At 38.0% G+C, this 21,091-nt stretch overlaps 1 protein-coding gene across 2 annotated transcripts in view; it reads right to left on the minus strand.

Moving 5' to 3' along the window:
- Window positions 1-21,091, minus strand: part of UNC13B (unc-13 homolog B) — a 279,025-nt gene that overhangs the window by 184,757 nt on the left and 73,177 nt on the right. For both annotated transcript variants that reach the window (XM_054519407.2, NM_001132233.3), the window contains 2 exon segments: window positions 16,283-16,356; window positions 1,137-1,194 (listed from right to left, as the gene is read on the minus strand). In XM_054519407.2, the coding sequence (XP_054375382.2) occupies window positions 1,137-1,194; window positions 16,283-16,356 (132 nt within the window).

A 21,091-nucleotide genomic window follows, 5' to 3' on the forward strand; every position in this document is an offset into this window, starting at 1 on the left:
GTCTTGCTCTGTTGCCCAGGCTGCAGTGCAGTGGCACAATCATGGCTCACTACAGCCTCGATTTCCCAGGCTCAAGCCATCCTCCCACCTCAGCCTCCCAAGTGTCTGGGACTACACGCACATGCCATCACACTTGGCTAATTTTTTTTTTTTTTTTTGGTAGAAATGAGGTATCTGTTTGTTGCCCAAGCTGGTCTCAGACTCCTGGGCTCAAGAAATCCTCCTGCCTCAGCCTTCCAAAGTTCTGGGAACCATGCCCAGCCTACAGTTCTTATTATTACTAATATTACAACAACAAATGCTACAATCATTACCATCATCTTCAACTTGTAGTTAATGGAGTTTGGCATGAGATTCAGAAAAAACAGAGCAACACAAAAGTATCACAATCCCCCACCCCCGCACCCCCCTACACACACACACATATATCACAGTTGAAAAAGTGAAATAGATCAGACTCTAAGTCAGTCCTTTAGTGTCTCAAGCTGTTTTGAGGGAAACTGGGGAGAAGGTAACAATATACCAAAAACGTATAGTTCATTTCAAGAATTAATCTGTGTGATCTTGACAAATCAATCTCAGGAGAAATAAGTCAATCATTTATCAAATTTTATTGAGGTGTACTAAGCATGGGTGTTGAGCCAAATGCAAAGAATATAAAATGGAACAACGTCTATGTCTTTTAAAACTTTGTGTTCATGTCAAAGAAATATATATATGTCATATGATGGATGTGCACACAGTAAAATGGAAGCACACAGGAGAGACCTAAGTTAGACTTGGGAGAAGAAGAAAACAGCAGAAAGATTACCCAGAAGTGATGATATTTAAACAGAGCCTTAAAGAATAATAACAGGTAAACAGGGATAGAGGGGGTTAAATCATTCCTCCAGGGGTAGAAGCTAACAAGTGTAGAAAAAAAGATGAGCCCTACTCTCCCCATACAAAACCAAAAAACTTCTCCCTAAAGCTAATAGATAGCCATCAGAGAAAGGCACCTGAACAGATGTGCTTCAGGAATATCTTCTAATTACACACATGACATCTCCACCCTCTCCAGCTCAGAATAACCCATGTTCAGAGAAGCGACAGAAAGCTACAATTAAAAGAGATTCATAGACAAGTTTCTCACTTACAACACTGGGCGGCAGCAGTGGGCAATGGCTTCCTCTGGCTTTCTTCTTGACTAGAATACTAGAAGCAGAAAGGAGAAAATAAATAAATAAATACAATCAGAAGCCCAAGTAAAGACAGGGAAAAAAATCACATCTACCTATAAAAAGGTTTAGTGTTTGGAAACAAAATTTTTATTGAACAGAAACAGAACATCCTGCTCCTATTTTCTCTGTGTGATGTTGACATATAGGCCAGACTATCGGTTATGGCCCTGGCCAAGTGAGACAGGCTAAATAAAGCAGGATAATGAAGAACTGTCCTGACCAAGGGCACCTGGGCACCCACCCAGCTCTGCCAGGCAGCTGTAGAAGGTTTGGCCTTAGAATCCTTAGAATATTTCACAGCCCTCTGAGTTTTCCTGGGGCTAATGTATAGAAGATCTCCCCATTCAGGTGACGCAAGTGAAAACCTGTCTGGGGCCGTTTTCTCATTTTTAAGTAATAGTGCTTCTTTGCTCATAAGGTCACATGGGAAATAAGTGGAACTGCTTGCCTAAGCATGTGGTGCAATATCTGGTATCTATAAGAGTTCCTCTCCCACTAGCACTGTAACCTCCGCCATCCCACCCACCATAACCGCCACAAAAACAAGTACATGGTACTGAAGACATAAGAAAATGTTCCATAAAAGGAAAAGAATTATGTCCAAATCTTGAGGATGGGCCCGATTTAGAAGGCAAAGCAGAAAGAGAAAGGCACAAACAAATTAACAGGGGTACACAGAGTCTGGAACAGTGAGAATAGTCTGGTTCAGGGTCCATTGGAGAACTAGAAAAATGTATCTCGGCCAGGCAACTTGCAAACATGAGATTTGGAGTTCTCATCCTGACCTGGTCACTTATTCATAAGCTATGAGATCTGAGGCAAGTCAGAGCTTCTCTAAAACTGCCAATGAACGAGTTACTTATTAACTCAACAAATACTGATTGAGTATCCACTATGTGCAAGGCCTTGTTCTAGGCACTGGCAAAAAAGAATTTGTAAATCATGGTAAGAATTTGAACTTTTCTAGTGCACTGAGAAGCCCTTTAGGGTTTTAAGCATGAGAGAATTATGATTTGATTATACTTTTAAAAGATCAATCTGGCTGCTGTATGAGATGAACTGTAGGGAACATGAGGGTAAATAATTATTGCAATAATCCAGACAAAAGTTGATGGTGTTGTACATAACACTCTTATGAGTATCAGTGGTGAAGAGCATTTCAAATGGTTGGGATCCAAAATACAGAACACTTTTTGTATATAAAATATACTTTATAAGCAATAGACTATGGTACAAATGTCAGAGGTAGATACTGTTATTACTAATTTCCATGGAGAATAAGAAAAGTCAAGTACAATGTAAACAATATGATAGCACTAGCAAAATTGCCAATCACAAAAATGTTCAAAACATCTTTTTTTTTTGAGACAGATTCTCACTCTTCCCCCCAGGCTGGAGTGCAGTGGAGCTATTTCAGCTCACTGCAACCTTCGCCTCCCAGGTTCAAGCAATTCTTGTGCTTCAGCCTCCCGAGTAGCTGGGATTACAGGCGTGAGCCACCAAACATGGCTAATTTTTATATTTTTAGTAGAGATGGGGTTTCACCATGTTGGCCAGGCTGGTTTTGAACTCCTGACCTCAGGTGATCCACCCCCCTCAGCCTCCCAAAGTGCTGGGATTACAGGTGTGAGCCACTGCACCCAGCCAGGTTCAAAACATCTTGAACGTCAAAGATCCACTCCAAAGTAACAAAAGGACTTGGTTATAAATAATAGCCACCACAAATAATTATGATTTTTGTAGACAGTACATAGACATAACCATGAGGAATCCCAAAATTTTAAGTATTAAGAAGAATTCAGACCTAAGAGATCAGAGTAGATATTTTCAGAAGCTATATTTTATGAATCTCTTCCAGGCCCAAAACAGAAAGCTTAAGTCCAACTAGAGTATAATTAATAATGTTAAGACGGCTAAGAAAAAAGCTACAAAATCTATCTACTAAAAACAGACAGGGATAGCAGAAGAAAGGAAAATTACAGGCCAATTTCATTTGTGAATATAGAGACAAAAATCCTAATTAATAGATTACTAGACCAAATCTACCATATTAAATAAGTGTGTGTAATATTCATATGTGAATATGTATGTATATGTGTGCATACATATGTGTGTTAGCATATAAATGTACATATATCCTGTCCAGGTGGGTATTAAATGCTAGGCCAGCTCAATATCTGAAAATCTACTCATATAATTCACCATATTAAACAGATCAAAAGAGAAAAGCTATGTGATCTAATAGATGCAGAAAAAGAGATGATAAAACCCCATACTTTTTCATGACAAAAATGCTTAAAAAATAAGAAAGAAAATAGAATTTCCTTAATCTGATAAAGAGTATCTACCAAAATCCATGGCAAACAGCATACTTTAAAACTTATAAAGCAGTCCCCTTACAGTCAGAAGACAGACAAGGCTCTCCACTCTTACAATGTTAAAAACTATACTAGATGTCTTAGGCATTGAATGTTTTAAATAAAAGGTCATGAGAAACAAGAAAAGTCTGAGAAAATATTACAACCAAGAGAAGCCAAAGGAGACATGACAACTAAGTGTAATGCAATATCCTGGATGAGATCCTGAAACAATAACAAAAAAGACTCAAGGTAAAAACTAAGGAAATCTGAATAAACTATGGAATTTTAGCTTTATTTTTTAGTTAATAAAATAAATAAAAAATACTCTTTAGTTAATAATAATGTATCAATATTAGTTCATTAACTGTAACAAATGTATCATACTAACGAAACTGCCTTTGCGAAAATCATAACTAAGGAAAGTATGACAGTGAAAGAAATCAGACCTAACCAGTTCCATCTTGCTTCTAACCTTTAAGCTGTCCTTGTTCATTCCTGGGCATAGGCTGAACTAACTTCGGGAAGGAATTCAGTTCATGGTTTTGACTCTGAAACAAAACTGATAATAGCCCTTTTCCAAAAAGACCCCCTTCTTGCCTGGGGACCAGTCTGCCTTTGCAGGACTAACAAATTAGCTACAAGATTAGAAATCACTTTAGGGGTCATGCAGCCTCTGGCTCCAAGAGTCTGAACCTCCCCAAATTGCTTCTGGGAATAACATCACTATTATAAAACCTAAGATCAGTGCTTGAGATATTTTGCAGACCCTGCACTAGATCGATCAGCTGACACCACCCATCTGGCCCAACCAGTTCTGCCATCCCACCCAGGAACAGAAGACAGCAAGAAAAACTCACTTCTACCTGCTATGATTCCATCTCCAACCTAACCAATTAGCATTCCCCACTTCCCAAACCCATACCTGTCAAATTATCTTTAAAAACTCTGATGCCCAAATGCTCTGGGAGACTGATTTGAGTAATAATAAAACTGCAGTCTCCTGCACAGCTGGCTCTGAGTGAATTACTCTTTCTCCACCGCAGTTCCCCTGTCTTCATAAATCAGCTCTGTCTAGGCAGCACACAAGGTGAACCCATTGGGCAGTTACACTAATGTAAGATGTTAATAATAAGGGGAACTATAAGATGGGGTGGGGGAGGGGATAAATATCTACTCAATATTTCTATAAATCTAAAATGCCTAAAAAATGAAGTCTGTTAATAAAAATATATGCATAAACAGGCCCAGCACAATGGCTCACGCCTGTAATCCCAGCACTTTGGGAGTCCAAGACAGGCGGATCACTGGAGTGCCACTGCCCTCCAGCCTGGGTGAAAGAGTAAGAATCTGTCTAAGAAAAAATATGTTTTTTATATATATATATAAAAATATACGTATACATAATATATTATATATTATATTATACATACATATATTAATATATAATATATAATATACATATAATATTATATGTATATTATATATTATATACATATATTATATATAATATATATATAAATAATGTATAAACAATTCAACACTTAGAAAAATAAAGCGTAAGGACTAGGAGAATAAAAACTGTAATTTAAAGATGCAAAACCTAGTTACATAGAAAATCTAAGGGAATCTGTAAACTATCAGAACTATTAATAATAAGAGTTGATGAGTAAGATCAATACTTTAAAAAGATGAGCAGCAAAGCATTTACTTATAATAGTAATGTGATAACCGACTAGAAAATGTAATTTTTAGAATGTACCATTTGCAACAATTAGGAAAAAAAAAATCTAACAAAAGTAGTATAACACCTACATGGAGAAAAAATATATTCCCCCCTGCTATAGTCTGAATGTTTGTATCCCACCACCCCTGCCCCCACCAAAAATTCACCTGTGTGATGGTACTAGGAGGTAGGGCCTTTGGGAGATGATTAGGTCATAAGGGTGGAGACTTCATGAATGGCATAGGCACCCTTATAAAAGAGGCTCCAGAGAGCATGCTTCCATCACATGAGAACACAGCAGGGTGCTGTCTATGAACTAGGAAATGGGCCCTCACCAGACAATGAATGTGCCAGTGCCTTGATCTTAGACTTCCCATCCTCCAGAACTATAAGAAATAAGTCTTTGTTGTTTATAAGCTATCCAGTTTGCATTGTTATAGCAATCCAAATAGACTAAGACATCCACTATAGCACTTCTCACCTTCTAATACTCAACTATATTTATTATATTTCTTGCTTACTGTCTGATTCTGCCTATGTGATCCATGAGGGTAGGGATCTTCAACCTCTAATGTATATTAAACACAGAATAGTGCGTGGTACATGATGCTTAATAATTGATTTGGTGAATAAATGAATAAATCTCACCAATAAACAGGAAAATACGAATTAAAACAATTTCTATACTTGTTAGATTAACAAAAATTTAAAATCTGATAACATCAAGTATCAGTAAGGAAACAGTGAAACAGGAAAAGGGTAAATGTAAATTGGTACAATCACTTTAGAAAGCAATTTAGTAATATCTACTAAGGTTGAACAGAGCATATCCTACAACCAAGCAACTGTCCTTCCAGATATACACCCAGAGACTCTCCCAGATACAAGCATAGAGAAACAGGTCCAGAAATGTTCACTGCAGCATGCATTTATAATAGTGAAAACCTAATTGCCCATGAGTAGGAAAAGTAATACAGTGTGGTACAATCCAACTCTGTAAAGTGGTAGGTGCCCAAATCAGTCTTGATTAGCGCTTCTAGGCCCACGAGGTGTATGGGAAATGTTACACACTGTAGAATAAAAAAGTTAGACTCTATACTGTATTTTTAAAATGATTTTGCAGCAAGTATGATGAAATCTTAATAATTATTGAATCTTAGGGGTAGGTATACACATGGGTTTCCTTTTATTATTCCTGTATTTGTATGTATACTTAAATTTTTTTCATGATAAAAATAGAAAAAGAGAAGAGACAGAAGCCAACTTGAAGAAACTCCCATTAACCAAAGATGAGATCATTTTAGTATCAAAAACAATGTCCAGCCTGGGCAACATAGCAAGACCCCACCTCCACAAAAAAATTAAAAACTAGCTAGGTGTGGTGATGTGTGCCTGTAGTCTCTGCTACTTGGGAAGCTGAACTGGGAGGATCACTTGAACCTAGATATTCCAGGATGTAGTGAGCTATGATTGTGCCACTGCACTCCAGCCTGGACAACAGAGCAGGACCCTGTCTCCAAAAAAGAATGATTGCAATGGGCTGAAATACATTATCAAATATACCCAAATTTATAAATACATAGTAATATTCCATTTAAAAAAAAACAACTTACTGGTCACCTTGAGAAGTTGCTGAGGCAACAGTTCATTATTCTAAAAATAGATAAAGAGAATGTTTTTCTTATACAGACTATATTTCTGTGAACTGAATAGCTGGTAAGAGAAAATATTTTCTTTCTTTTTTTTTTTTTTTGAGACAGAGTCTCGCTCCGTTGCCCAGGCTGGAGGGCAGTGGCGCAATCTCGGCTCACTGCAAGCTCTGCCTGCCTCCTGGGTTCACGCCAGTCTCCTGCCTCAGCCTCCCGAGTAGCTGGGACTACAGGTGCCCGCCACCACGCCCAGCTAATTTTTTGTATTTTTAGTAGGGACGGGGTTTCACTGTGTTAGCCAGGATGGTCTCGATCTCCTGACCTTGTGATCCGCCCATCTCGGCCTCCCAAAGTGCTGGGATAGAGAAAATATTTTTTTATAGACAAATCATAGCTAATAAATGCTGAAGGGATAATATAATTAGACTATCAGACCAGCCACAGTGGCTTCCGCCTGAAATCCCAGCACTTTGGGAGGCCGAGGTGGGCAGATCACTTGAGGCCAGGAGTTCGAGACCAGCCTGGGCAACAAGGTGAAACCCTGTCACTACAGAAAAATACAAAAATTAGCCAGGTATGGTAGTGCAAGCCTGTAATCTCAGCTACTCCAGAGGCTGAGGAACTCGGGAGGCGGAGACTGCAGCACCACTGCATGCCAGCCTGGGCGACAAAGTAAGACTGTCTCAAAAAAAAAAATAAATAAATAAAAGAAAGAAAGAAAATCATCATTTTTCAGACTCTAATAAAATAGTCATCGTTATTTGCAGCTAAAACCATTAGATGAAAGGCTGATGGGAAAACATCATAATGAATGAAATGGGCTGATGATACTTGAATCCACTGTTGAATTTTAACATCACGTCTATCACAAAAATGAACTATAACCTAATCTTCAAACTAATAGATGAACTTTTCAGTTTAAAGGAAATAAGAGAGATAAAGGAACACGGTAAATAAAACCTGGGGACACAATCAGCAAAATCCAGAATGTGCAGAAGTCTACAAAACAGATGAGGGTAAGTGAATGATTTTACAGCTAAGATGATTTAAGGAGCTGAGCTTGGTGTCTCATGCTTGTAAACTCAGCACTTTGGGAGGCCGAGGCGGGCAGATCGCTTGAGCCCAGAAGTTTGCAACCAGCCTGGGCAAATGGTGAAACACCATCTCTACAAAAAATACAAAAATAAAATAAAGTAAAATGATTTAAGAGACATGACAGCCAAATGGGCGCATCTTATCTGGCTCTTGAAATGAAAAAATCAACTATTAAAACACATCTTCTAGATAATAAAGAAAATTGAAAAGACTAGGTATTGGATGACACTAAGAAATTATTAAGTTCAGTGTGATAATGGCATTGTGTTTTTTTAAAAAGCATTATCTGTTAGAGATCTATATTGACATATTTATGGGTGAAACAAGATAATACCTAGGACTGTTTTTTGTTTTTGATATGGAATCTTGCTCTATCACTCAGCCTGGAGTGCAGTGATGTGATCTCAGCTCACTGTAGCCTCTGCCTCCTAGGTTCAAGCGATTCTCCTGCCTCAGCCTCCCAAGTAGGTGGGAATACAGGGTCCTGCCACCACGCCCAGCTAATTTTTGTATTTTTAGTAGAGACAGGTTTTCACCATGTTGGTCAGGCTGGTCTTGAAATCCTGACCTCAAGTGATCTGACCACCTCGGCCTCCCAAAGTGCTGGGATTACTGGCATGAGCCACCACACCCGGCTGGATTGGTTTTAAAATACTCCAGCAAAAAATGGAAGAGTAACTCTATATTTTTTCGTGTTTCAAAATTTCCATAATAAAAAAGTTTTTAAATGGAATAGCAACCAAAATGAGAGACCACTTCATACATGCTAAGAATGGAAGAATGGATATAATAAAAAAGATAATAACAAGTGTTGACAAGAATATGAAGAAGTTGAAACCCTTATATACTGCTGGTAGGAGTATAAAATGTCACAGCCACTTTGGCAAACAGGCTGGCAGTCTATCAGTTAAATACAGAGTTACCATGTGATCTAGCAATTCCACTCCCAAGTCATACGCGAGAGAAGTGAAAACATATGTCCACACAAAATTTTGTATATAAATGTTCAAAGCAGCATCATCCATAACAGCTAACAAGCAGAGAAACAACCCAACTGTCCATCAACTAATGAATGAATTTAAAATGTACTACATCCATACAATGGAATGTTATTTGGCAATAAAAAGGAATTTATTTACATGTTAAAACATGAATGAAACCTTGAAAACATTATGCTAAGTGAAAGAAAACAAAGGACCACATGGCATATAATTTCATTTATATGAAATGTGCAGAATAGGTCCATAGAGACAGAAGGTTGATTAGTGGTGGTATAGGGCTGAGGAGGATAGGGAATAATTGAGACTGATGGCTAAGGAGACTTTATGGGGCAATGAAAATATTCAAAATTATGGTGATATCCATGGGCACAACTATGAAGCTAGTAAAAGCCACTGAATTGTAAGCTTTAAATGAGTGAACTGTATGGTATATATAAATTATATTTCAACAAAGCTGCTAAAAAGATAAACAGCACAGTGGAAGAAAGACGAAAGATAAAAACTTAGTGAATGCCATACCCTAGAATAAAAACAGAAGGCAAAACTCTGATTTGGAGTTGTGGTGATATCCATAGAGCACAACTATGAAGATACGAAAAGCCACCGAATTGTAAGCTTTAGATGAGTGAACTATACGGTATATAAAAATTATATTTCAATAAAACTGCTAAAAATATAAACAGCACAGTGGAAGAGAGGATGAAAGATGAAAACTTAGTGAGTGCCATACCCTAGAATAAAAACAGAAAGCAACAAAGATACTCCTCGAGAAGAGCAACTCCAAGACACATAATTGTCAGATTCACCAAAGTTGAAATGAAGGAAAAAATATTAAGGGCAGCCAGAGAGAAAGGTCGGGTTACCCACAAAGGGAAGCCCATCAAACTAATAGCGGATCTCTCAGCAGAAACTCTACAAGCCAGAAGAGAGTGGGGGCGAATATTCAACATTCTTAAAGAAAAGAATTTTCAACCTAGAATTTCATATCCAGCCAAACTAAGCTTCATAAGTGAAGGAGAAATAAAATCCTTTACAGACAAGCAAATGCTGAGAGATTTTGTCACCACCAGGCCTGCCCTACAAGAGCTCCTGAAGGAAGCACTAAACATGGAAAGGAACAACCGGTACCAGCCACTGCAAAAACATGCCAAATTGTAAAGACCATCGATGCTAGGAAGAAACTGCATAAACTAACGAGCAAAATAACCAGCTAACATCATAATGACAGGATCAAATTCACACATAACAATATTAACCTTAAATGTAAATGGGCTAAATGCTCCAATTAAAAGACACAGACTGGCAAATTGGATAAACAGTCAAGACCCATCAATGTGCTGTATTCAGGAAACCCATCTCATGTGCAGAGACACACATAGACTCAAAATAAAGGGATGGAGGAAGATCTACCAAGCAAAAGGAAAACAAAAAAAGGCAGGGGTTGCAATCCTAGTCTCTGATAAAACAGACTTTAAACCAACAAAGATCAAAAGAGACAAAGAAGGCCATTACATAATGGTAAAGGGATCAATTCAACAAGCAGAGCTAACCATCCTAAATATATATGCACCCAATACAGGAGCACCCAGATTCATAAAGTAAGTCCTTAGAGACCTACAAAGAGACTTAGACTCCCACACAATAATAATGGGAGACTTTAACACCCCACTGTCAACATTAGACAGATCAACGAGACAGAAAGTTACCAAGGATATCCAGGAACTGAACTCAGCTCTGCACCAAGCAGACCTAATAGACATCTACGGAACTCTCCACCCCAAATCAACAGAATACACATTCTCCTCAGCACCACACCGCACTTACTCCAAAATTGACCACATAGTTGGAAGTAAAGCACTCCTCAGCAAATGTAAAAGAACAGAAATTATAACTCTCTCTCAGATCACAGCGCAATCAAACTAGAACTCAGGATTAAGAAACTCACTCAAAACCGCTCAACTACATGGAAACTGAACAACCTGCTCCTGAATGACTACTGGGTAAATCATGAAATGAAGGCAGAAATAAAGATGTTCTTTGAAACCAACGACAACAAAGACACAACATACCAGAATCTCTGGGACACATTTAAAGCAATGTGTAGAGGGAAATTTATAGCACTAAATGCCCACAAGAGAAAGCAGGAAAGATCTAAAATTGACACCCTAACATCACAATTAAAAGAACTAGAGAAGCAAGAGCAAACCCATTCAAAAGCTAGCAGAAGGCAATAAATAAGATCAGAGCAGAACTGAAGGAGATAGAGACACAAAAAACCCTTCAAAAAATCAATGAATCCAGGAGCTTGTTTTTTGAAAAGATCAACAAAATTGATAGACTGCTAGCAAGACTAATAAAGAAGAAAAGAGAGAAGAATCAAATAGACACCGTAAAAAATGATAAAGGAGATATCACCACTGATCCCACAGAAATACAAACTACCATCAGAGAACACTATAAACACCTCTACGCAAATAAACTAGAAAATCTAGAAGAAATGGATAAATTCCTTGACACATACACCATTCCAAGAATGAACCAGGAAGAAGTTGAATATCTGAATAGACCAATAACAGGCTCTGAAATTGAGGCAATAATTAATAGCTTACCACCCAAAAAAATTCCAGGACCAGACAGATTCACAGCCAAATTCTACCAGAGGTACAAGGAGGAGCTGCTACCATTCCTTCTGAAACTATTCCAATCAACAGAAAAAGAGGGAATCCTCCCTAACTCATTTTATGAGGCCAGCATCATCCTGATACCAAAGCCTGGCAGAGACACAACAAAAACAGAGAATTTCAGACCAATATCCCTGATGAACATCAATGCAAAAATCCTTAATAAAATACTGGCAAACTGAATCCAGCAGCACATCAAAAAGCTTATCCACCATGACCAAGTGGGCTTCATCCCTGGGATGCAAGGCTGGTTCAACAGACACAAATCAATAAATGTAATTCAGCATATAAACAGAACCAAAGACAAAAACCACATGATTATCTCAATAGATGCAGAAAAGGCCTTTGACAAAATTCAACAGCCCTTCATGCTAAAAACTCTCAATAAATTAGGTATTGATGGGACCTATCTCAAAATAATAAGAGCTATTTATGACAACCCTACAGCCAATATCATACTGAATGGGCAAAAACTGGAAGCATTCCCTTTGAAAACTGGCACAAGACAGGGATGCCCTCTCTCACCACTCCTATTCAACATAGTGTTGGAAGTTCTGGCCAGGGCAATCAGGCAGGACAAAGAAATAAAGGGTATTCAATTAGGAAAAGAGGAAATCAAATTGTCCCTGTTTGCAGATGACATGATTGTATATCTAGAAAACCCCATTGTCTCAGCCCAAAATCTCCTTAAGCTGATAAGCAACTTCAGCAAAGTCTCAGGATACAAAATCAATGTGCAAAAATCACAAGCCTTCCTATACACCAATAACAGACAAACAGAGAGCCAAATCATGAGTGAACTCCCATTCACAATTGCTTCAAAGACAATAAAATACTTAGGAATCCAACTTACAAGGGATGTGAACTACACACCACTACAAACCACTGCTCAATGAAATAAAAAAGGATACAAACAAATGGAAGAACATTCCATGCTCATGAATAGGAAGAATCAATATCATGAAAATGGCCATACTGCCCAAGGTAATTTATAGATTCACTGCCATCCCCCCATCAAGCTACCAATGACTTTCTTCACAGAATTGGAAAAAACTACTTTAAAGTTCATATGGAACCAAAAAAGAGCCCACATTGCCAAGTCAATCCTAAGCCAAAACAACAAAGCTGGAGGCATCACGCTACCTGACTTCAAACTATACTACAAGGCTACAGTAACCAAAACAGCATGGTACTGGTACCAAAATAGAGATATAGACCAATGGAACAAAACAGAGCCCTCAGAAATAATACCACACATCTACAACTATCTGATCTTTGACAAACCTGACAAAAACAAGAAATGGGGCAAGGATTCCCTATTTAATAAATGGTGCTGGGAAAACTGGCTAGCCATATGCAGAAAACTGAAACTGGATCCCTTCCTTACACTTTATACAAAAATTCATTCAAGATGGATTAAAGACTTAAATGTTAGACCTAAAACCATAAAAACCCTAGAAAAAAACCTAGGCAATACCATTCAGGACATAGGCATGGGCAAGGACTTCATGACTAAAACACCAAAAGCAATGGCAACAAAAGCCAAAATTGACAAATGGGATCTAATTAAACTAAAGAGCTTCTGCACAGCAAAAGAAACTACCATCAGAGTGAATAGGCAACCTACAGAATGGGAGAAAATTTTTGCAATCTACTCATCTGACAAAGGGCTAATATCCAGAATCTACAAAGAACTCAAACAAATTTACAAGAAAAAAAAAAAAACCCTATCAACAAGTGGGCAAAGGATATGAACAGACACTTCTCAAAAGAAGACATTTATGCAGCCAACAGACACATGAAAAAATGCTCATCATCACTGGCCATCAGAGAAATGCAAATCAAAACCACAATGACATACCATCACACGCCAGTTAGAATGGCAATCATTAAAAAGTCAGGAAACAACAGGTGCTGGAGAAGATGTGGAGAAATAGGAACACTTTTACACTGTTGGTGGGACTGGAAACTGGTTCAACCATTGTGGAAGACAGTGTGGCAATTCCTCAGGGATCTAGAACTAGAAATACCATTTGACTCAGTCATCCCATTACTGGGTATATACCCAAAGGATTATAAATCATGCTGCTATAAAGACACATGCACACGTATGTTTATTGCGGCACTATTCACAATAGCAAAGACCTGGAACCAACCCAAATGTCCAACAATGATAGACTGGATTAAGAAAATGTGGCACATATACACCATGGAATACTATGCAGCCATAAAAAATGATGAGTTCATGTCCTTTGCAGGGACATGGATGAAGCTGGAAACCATCATTCTCAGCAAACTATCGCAGGGACAAAAAACCAAACATCTCATGTTCTCACTCACAGGTGGGAATTGAACAATGAGAACACTTGGACACAGGAAGGGGAACATCACACACTGGGGCCTGTTGTGGGGTAGGGGGAGAGGGGAGGGATAGCATTAGGAGATATACCTAATGTAAATGACGAGTTAATGGGTGCAGCACACCAACATGGCACATGTATACATATGTAACAAACCTGTACGTTGTGCACATGTGCCCTAGAACTTAAAAGTATAATAATAATTAAAAAAAAAAAAAAGACAGAAAGCAAAAATCTGATATGCAGTTGGGAACCACAGACCAAGAACCATTATTATTAGAACTTACAAAATTCCACAATTTTTGTATAAGTTATATTTGGTTTTTAAATTGTTTTAATCCCTTCTTCTGATTCTGCATAATGACACAGAGTAAAGCCTATAAAACGAAAAGTACAACATGCTTCTTTACTAGGAAAACAAAGATGATGGCAGTCTGAAAGGCTGAATACCACTCCACAGCCAGGTTTGGGAAGAACGAAAACACAAAGTAAAGTACATGCAAAGATAGCACAAATGCTCAGAGTTACTAAGTGGAGGAGGACTGGAGCTTTCAACAATGAAGAAAAGTTAGGATGTTGGTGTGGACATGAGAAGAGTTATACAGCTTAATAACAGAAGGCCTACCAAGAATAAAGGAGGTAACGGAAAACCCTGAAAAAAGTAGATGTTGCTTGTCCCAAATGCCATTTCTTCATCTTTCATTTAACTCACTGTGGGTTGAACTATGTCCTAAAAGATATGTTAGACTTCTAACCCTAAGTATCTGTGAATATGACCTTATTTGGAAACAAGGTCTCTGCAGATATAATCAAATTAATTGAATGACTGTTGTCCTTACAAGAAAAATGGAAATTTAGACACAGACACACAGAGACAGGAGAATGCATTGTGAAGACACAGAGAGACACACAGGGAGGCACATGACAACGGAGGCAGAGATTAGAATGATACATCTACAAGCTAAGGAACAGCAAGGACTGCCAGCAACTATCAGAGGTAGGAGAAGGGTACAGGATGCTTCCTCCTTCAGAGCCTCTAGACAGAGCTGAACTGATCCTGCTGACAGCCTAATTTCAGACTTCCAGTCTCCAGAACTGTGTGAAAACAAATTTTGGTTGCTGTAAGTCACCTAGTTTGTGGTACTTTGTTATGGCAGCTGTAGGAAACAAATACAGTCATCAAACCACTGCATTTTGGCTTTCTGTACTAGTCTATGGATGTATACTCGTCATCAATCACCAAATCCAACAGCTCTATTTCATAATTCACTGGACTTAACATGTGATACTGTCAAGAATTTCTGCCTTGAATCTCTTTTTTTCTTTGTTCCATTAATCTTTCCTGGTTATCTTATTCTCTCTTTAAGGTTGCCCTTTCTCAGTCTCCTTTGTTTCTCAGAATTCTATGTTTAAGGTTTCCCAAGATTTTGTTCCTGTTCTTTAATACTGTCTCCATATGCTCTACCTGAGCAAGTTTTTCCATTCCTATGACTTCAATTGTTACTAATATATTAATGAAGCTCTATGCCTACAGCTCCCTACCCCATTCAAACCTCAACTTCAGATTATCTCATGAAATTGTTTATCAAAAATTTCTGCTGAAATATCCTCTGGCACTCAAAGTATATCTTATAATCAGACCCATTTTTTAGTAGCCCACATGTCCAAAATAAACAAATTTATCATCTTTTCCCTCCATCAGCAATAACAAAAACATTCTCCAATCCTGATGCCCCAGGTTGAGCTGAATGTGTTCTCTTATACATACCAGCCTCATCTCTGGAGGTAAGTTAGGACCAGCAAGAACAAACAATGCAATAGTCTAAACATCCTCAAAAACAGGACACAAATAAGAATAATATCCAAAAACCTGAGAGACAGTAGAAGCAAAAGAAATGCCTCCAACTCACAGGTGTAACAAAAGAGGACAGATTCCCTGGTACAAGCTCCCTCTCTAAGAGTCTACAGCCAGACTAGTACCACAGTATGGGAGAGTGGGAAGAATAGAATAAATGGGAGATGGAACCTTCTAGTGACATTTCAGGCAATCTTCTAGCTGCTTTTCTTCTTTAATGCAATTTAAGTGATTTCATTCTCAGGACAACATGCTCTTGGGCCCCTCCCTGGGCAACCTATAAAGAGCATTGGAGATTTTCCCCCATCTTTCTATACTGCAAATAAGGCTGCTCCTACCTCATTGTCAGCTCCCAAGGCATTGATTTGCTCCCATTTGTAGGTCCAATATCTGGCTTCCTCCTCTGGGATATCTACCATAAAAAAAAGAAGAAAAAGAAAAGAAATCACATCAGCAGGTAGTAAATCATCAGCAGATAATACTTTACTCTGTCTAATGACTGAAGTCAGAGGGTGGTAGTGATGCACAAGTTTTAACTGATGGTTTGGTTCTTGTCATGAATATTATCTTTACTCTTCACAAAAACCAATACAATGTACTGTTATTCCCATTGTTATTTTGTAGATGAAGAAGCTGAAGCTCAGAGAGGTAAAATAATCTGGTCAGGGTCACAGTTTATAGAGATGAGCCATGATTCAAACCATGGTTTGTATGATTCCAAAAACTATATTCTTTCTATGTAACCATACTACCTTTCCCTCAGCAAGACCAAAACCATCCAAAGGATTAGCTTAGAAGAAAAGTTACATGCTGAGATATTGAGATGCTCAAAATTCAAAGGTTTTCTCCCAAAAAAATTAAAAGTAGAATTACCATGTGACATAATTCTCCCACTTTGGATTATATATACGAAAGATGTGAAACCAGGATCTCAAAGAGATATTTGCACACCCAAGTTCCTAGTAGCATTATTCACAATAGCCAAGAGTTGAAGCAACCCAAGTGTCCACTAATGGATGAAAGGATTAACAAAATGAGAGATTTACATACAATGGAGCATTATTCAGCCTTAAAAGGAAGAAAATCCTGCCACATGCCATAACATGGATAAACTTTGAGGACATTACACTAAATGAAATGAGTCCATCACAAAAAAAGACAAATACTGTATGATTTCACTTATCTAAAGTAACTAAAGTAGTCAAATTCACAGAAAAGAAAGAATGGTCGTTGCCAGTGGCTGTGGGGATGGGGAAATGAAAAGTTATTTGATGGAGACAGAGTTTTAGTTTTGCAAGGTGAAAAAGTTCTGGATATCTGTTGCACAACAATGTGAAGGTACTTAACACTAGTGAACTGTACACTTAAAAATGGTTAAGATGCTAAATTTTCAGTTATGTCTCTTACCACAATTAAAAATTTTTTAAAAGAAGCTATTAAAAAATACTCATAGGTTTTATGCCTGGAAAATATTAGATGCTCAAATATTTGTTAAGTGAGTCTCTAAGTGAAAATATTTGAATTCTTAAAAAATAATGGTATAATGGTATATCCTCATTTCTAAATATTTTACATTGACTATAACAACTTCTCCCCAAAACTCACCTTTTAAAAACATCAAGTATGACCATCTAACCAGCACTAAAGAGAAACACTCAGGTAATATATGGATCATATCAACTTCAGAGACATTTCAACAGATACACTTTCTAGCAGCCACATGAATAAAGCAAATATAGCCCTTTCCTTTCTCCTTTGTTCCACGTGTCCAAAACTTCAGCTCCTTCCCTTCAACTAGCTCTTTAACAACTGGTAGCAATATTTCAAAGTCTTATTTAAAAACACTTACACACAGCTTCAAATAGTCTACAATGTAATTTGTATAGTGCTTTCTCATCCATATGGTACATCCATAACATGGTATACTATGCACCTGTTACAAAGAAGGAGAGTGGGAGGTGCAAGGTGGAAGATGAGCTGCTGCTGCTGCTGCGGGTCTATATGCTCTGATGTGGGATGATTCACCAAGACATATTAAGTGCAAAACAGCAAGGCACAGGGAATGTGTTAGAATATGCTACTATTTGCGTTTTAAAAAGAAGATGGTGGTGTGTGTGTGTGTGTGTGCATGTGTGTGTGTGCTTATATTCAGAAACTGACTCTGGAAAGATACACAAGAAAGTATTAATAGTGGTAGCCTATAGGAAGAAAATGGATTTCTGAAGGGACTTTTCACTGGATAACTTTTTAAACCATTATTAATTTATTCCTGCCTCACTCCACAAAAATAGTTTTAAGAAGAAAAAATATAGAGAGATACAAGCATGTTTATCGCAGCGCTATTTATAACAGTACAAACTTCAAACAATCAAAATACCCAACAGGAAGTGGTTAAATGTATTATACAAATAGTTAAAATTAAAAGCCCAGGCTCTAGAGTCAGACCATGGCCAAAATACTTAAATACTCTGTGTCTTAGTTTGCTTATCTCTAAAGTGGGGAATAATAGTTAGGCCTGCGTCAAAGGACCGAAATGAGGATTAACTGAGCTAACATACGTAAATACTTAGTGACATGCCCACCAACACACAATAATTCACCATAAATGTTACTTTGTTATTATTGATTTTTTTTTTTTTTTTTTTTTTTGAGACAGAGTCTTGCTCTATCGCCTAGGCTGGAGAGCAATGGCGCAATCTTGGCTCACTGCAACCTTCATGCCTCCTGGGTTCAAGCAATTCTCCTGCCTCAGCCGCCTAAATAGCTGAGATTACAGGCACATGACACCTTGCCCAGCTAATTTTTTGTATTTTTAGTAGAGATGGGGTTTCACCATGTTGGTCAGGCTGGTCTCGAACTCCTGACCTCATGATCCACCCACCTCAGCCTCCCAAAATGCTGGGATTACAGGTGTGAGCCACCTTGCCCGGCCCTGATTTTTAAATAAAATCAACTACTAAAAGTAGAAGAATAATGTCTATTTTATATAACATTTGTAACTATGTAATTAGTGAGTGAAATCAGTCAAAAAGTAATACAACATTAAAAAAACAACCATTTAAAGTCTCTGGAAATGGTCCTAAGTGCATACAGCAAAAGAAAAAACATTTATTCAAGAATATCTACTAAAATTTGGTGAAAATGGCCAATATCTATGGTATTTGAACCAAGACCCACTCCCTCCAATTGATTTTCCCTTCACTTGCAGCTTGGTCTACAGTCCCACAAGAAAGACTTCCTTTCTGTTTTTCTGAAATAATAGTTGTTCTGAGTTTAGTTCTTTCTGAGCTAGCTGGAAAATCATGTCATTTTTGCTTAAATCACCATAGGATACAAGATACAAATACACTGAGATCATAAAACGACAGCAATAACAATAGGATATGCAAATATCAATAATATGAACAGTAAAAAATTAAAATAAAATGAATAGAAATCAACTAAACTAAAACAAGATACTGTTGCAGGAAGTCAGGGACCCTGAACGGAGGGACTGGCTGAAGCCATGGCAGAAGAACATAAATTGTGAAGATTTCATGGACATTTATTAGTTCCCCAAATTAATACTTTTATAATTTCTTAAGCCTGTCTTTACTACAATCTCTGAACACAAATTGTGAAGATTTCATGGACACTTATCACTTCCCCAATCAATACTCATGATTTCCTATGCCTGTCTTTACTTTAATCTCTTAATCCCGTCATCTTTGTAAGCTGAGGTTGAATGTTGCCTCAGGACCCTGTGAGGATTGTGTTAACTGCACAAATTGTTTAAACAATATGAAATCTGGGCATCTTGAAAAAAGAACAGGATAACAGCGATGTTCAGGGAACAAGAGAGATAACCTTAAAGTCTGGCTGCCTGTGGGCCGGGCAGAACAGAGCCATATTTCTCTTCTTTCAAAAGCAAATAGGAGAAATATCGCTGAATTCTTTTTCTCAGCAAGGAACATCCCTGAGAAAGAGAATGCATCCCTAAGGGGAGGCCTCTGAAATGGCTGCTTTGGGGACGTCTGTCTTTTACGGTTGTAGATAAGGGATGAAATAAGCCCCGGTCTCCGGTAGCGCTCCCAGGCTTATTAGAACAAGGAAATTCCTGCCTAATAAATTTTGGTCAGACCGGTTGTCTGCTCTCAAACCCTGTCTACTGATAAAATGTTATCAATGACAATGTGTGCCCGAAACTTCATTAGCAATTTTAATTTCGCCCCAGTCCTGTGATCTCGCTCTGCCTCCATTTACCTTGTGATATTTTATTACCTTGTGAAGAATGTGATCTCTGTGACCCAGACCCTATTCGTACACTCCTTCCTCTTTTGAAAATCACTAATAACAACTTGCTGGTTTTGCAGCTTGGGGGGCATCACAGAACCTGCTGACATGTGATGTCTCCCCTGGACACCCAGCTTTAAAATTTCCCTCTTTTGTACTCTTTCCCTTTATTTCTTAGACTGGCCGACACAGGAAAAATAGAAAAGGACCCACATGAAATATCGGGAGCTGAATTTCCCCCGATAAGATATCATACAAAATAATCAAATAAAGATTAACAACTGGGAAATACAAAAGACTTCCAAGGATGTGCAGAAACAGGCACTCCCCAGATATAATTTATAAGAGTATAAATTGGTATAACCTTTTGGACAAGGAACTTAGTAGATTCCATAAAAAGTAATGATGTACATATACTTTGATCCAGCAATTCTACTTTAAGAAATTTATTCTAGACTCAAAATGGGCAAAGATATACAGAGTTGTTAGTTAGCAGTATATAACATCAAAAAAAATGAAAAAACCTACATGTCAATCAATAAAGGATTACTTAAATAAATTATGGTAGGTCGGGCATGGTGGCTCACGCTTGTAATTCCAGCACTTTAGGAAGCCGAGGTGGGCAGATCATTTGAGGTCATGAGTTCGAGACCAGCCTGACCAACATGGTGAAATCCTGTCTCTACTAAAAAATACAAAAAATTAGCCAGGTGTGGTAGCACAAGCCTGTAATCTCAGTGACTCGGGAGGCTGAGGCATGAGAATTACTTGAACCCAGGAGGCAGGGGTTGCAGTGAGCGAAGATCATGCCACTGCCCTAAAGCCTGGAGCAGAGCAAGACTCCATCTCAAAAAAAGGAAAAAAAAAAAAAAAGA

The sequence above is a fragment of the Pongo abelii genome, chromosome 13 (genome assembly GCF_028885655.2).
Source record: "Pongo abelii isolate AG06213 chromosome 13, NHGRI_mPonAbe1-v2.0_pri, whole genome shotgun sequence".
NCBI lineage: Eukaryota > Metazoa > Chordata > Mammalia > Primates > Hominidae > Pongo > Pongo abelii.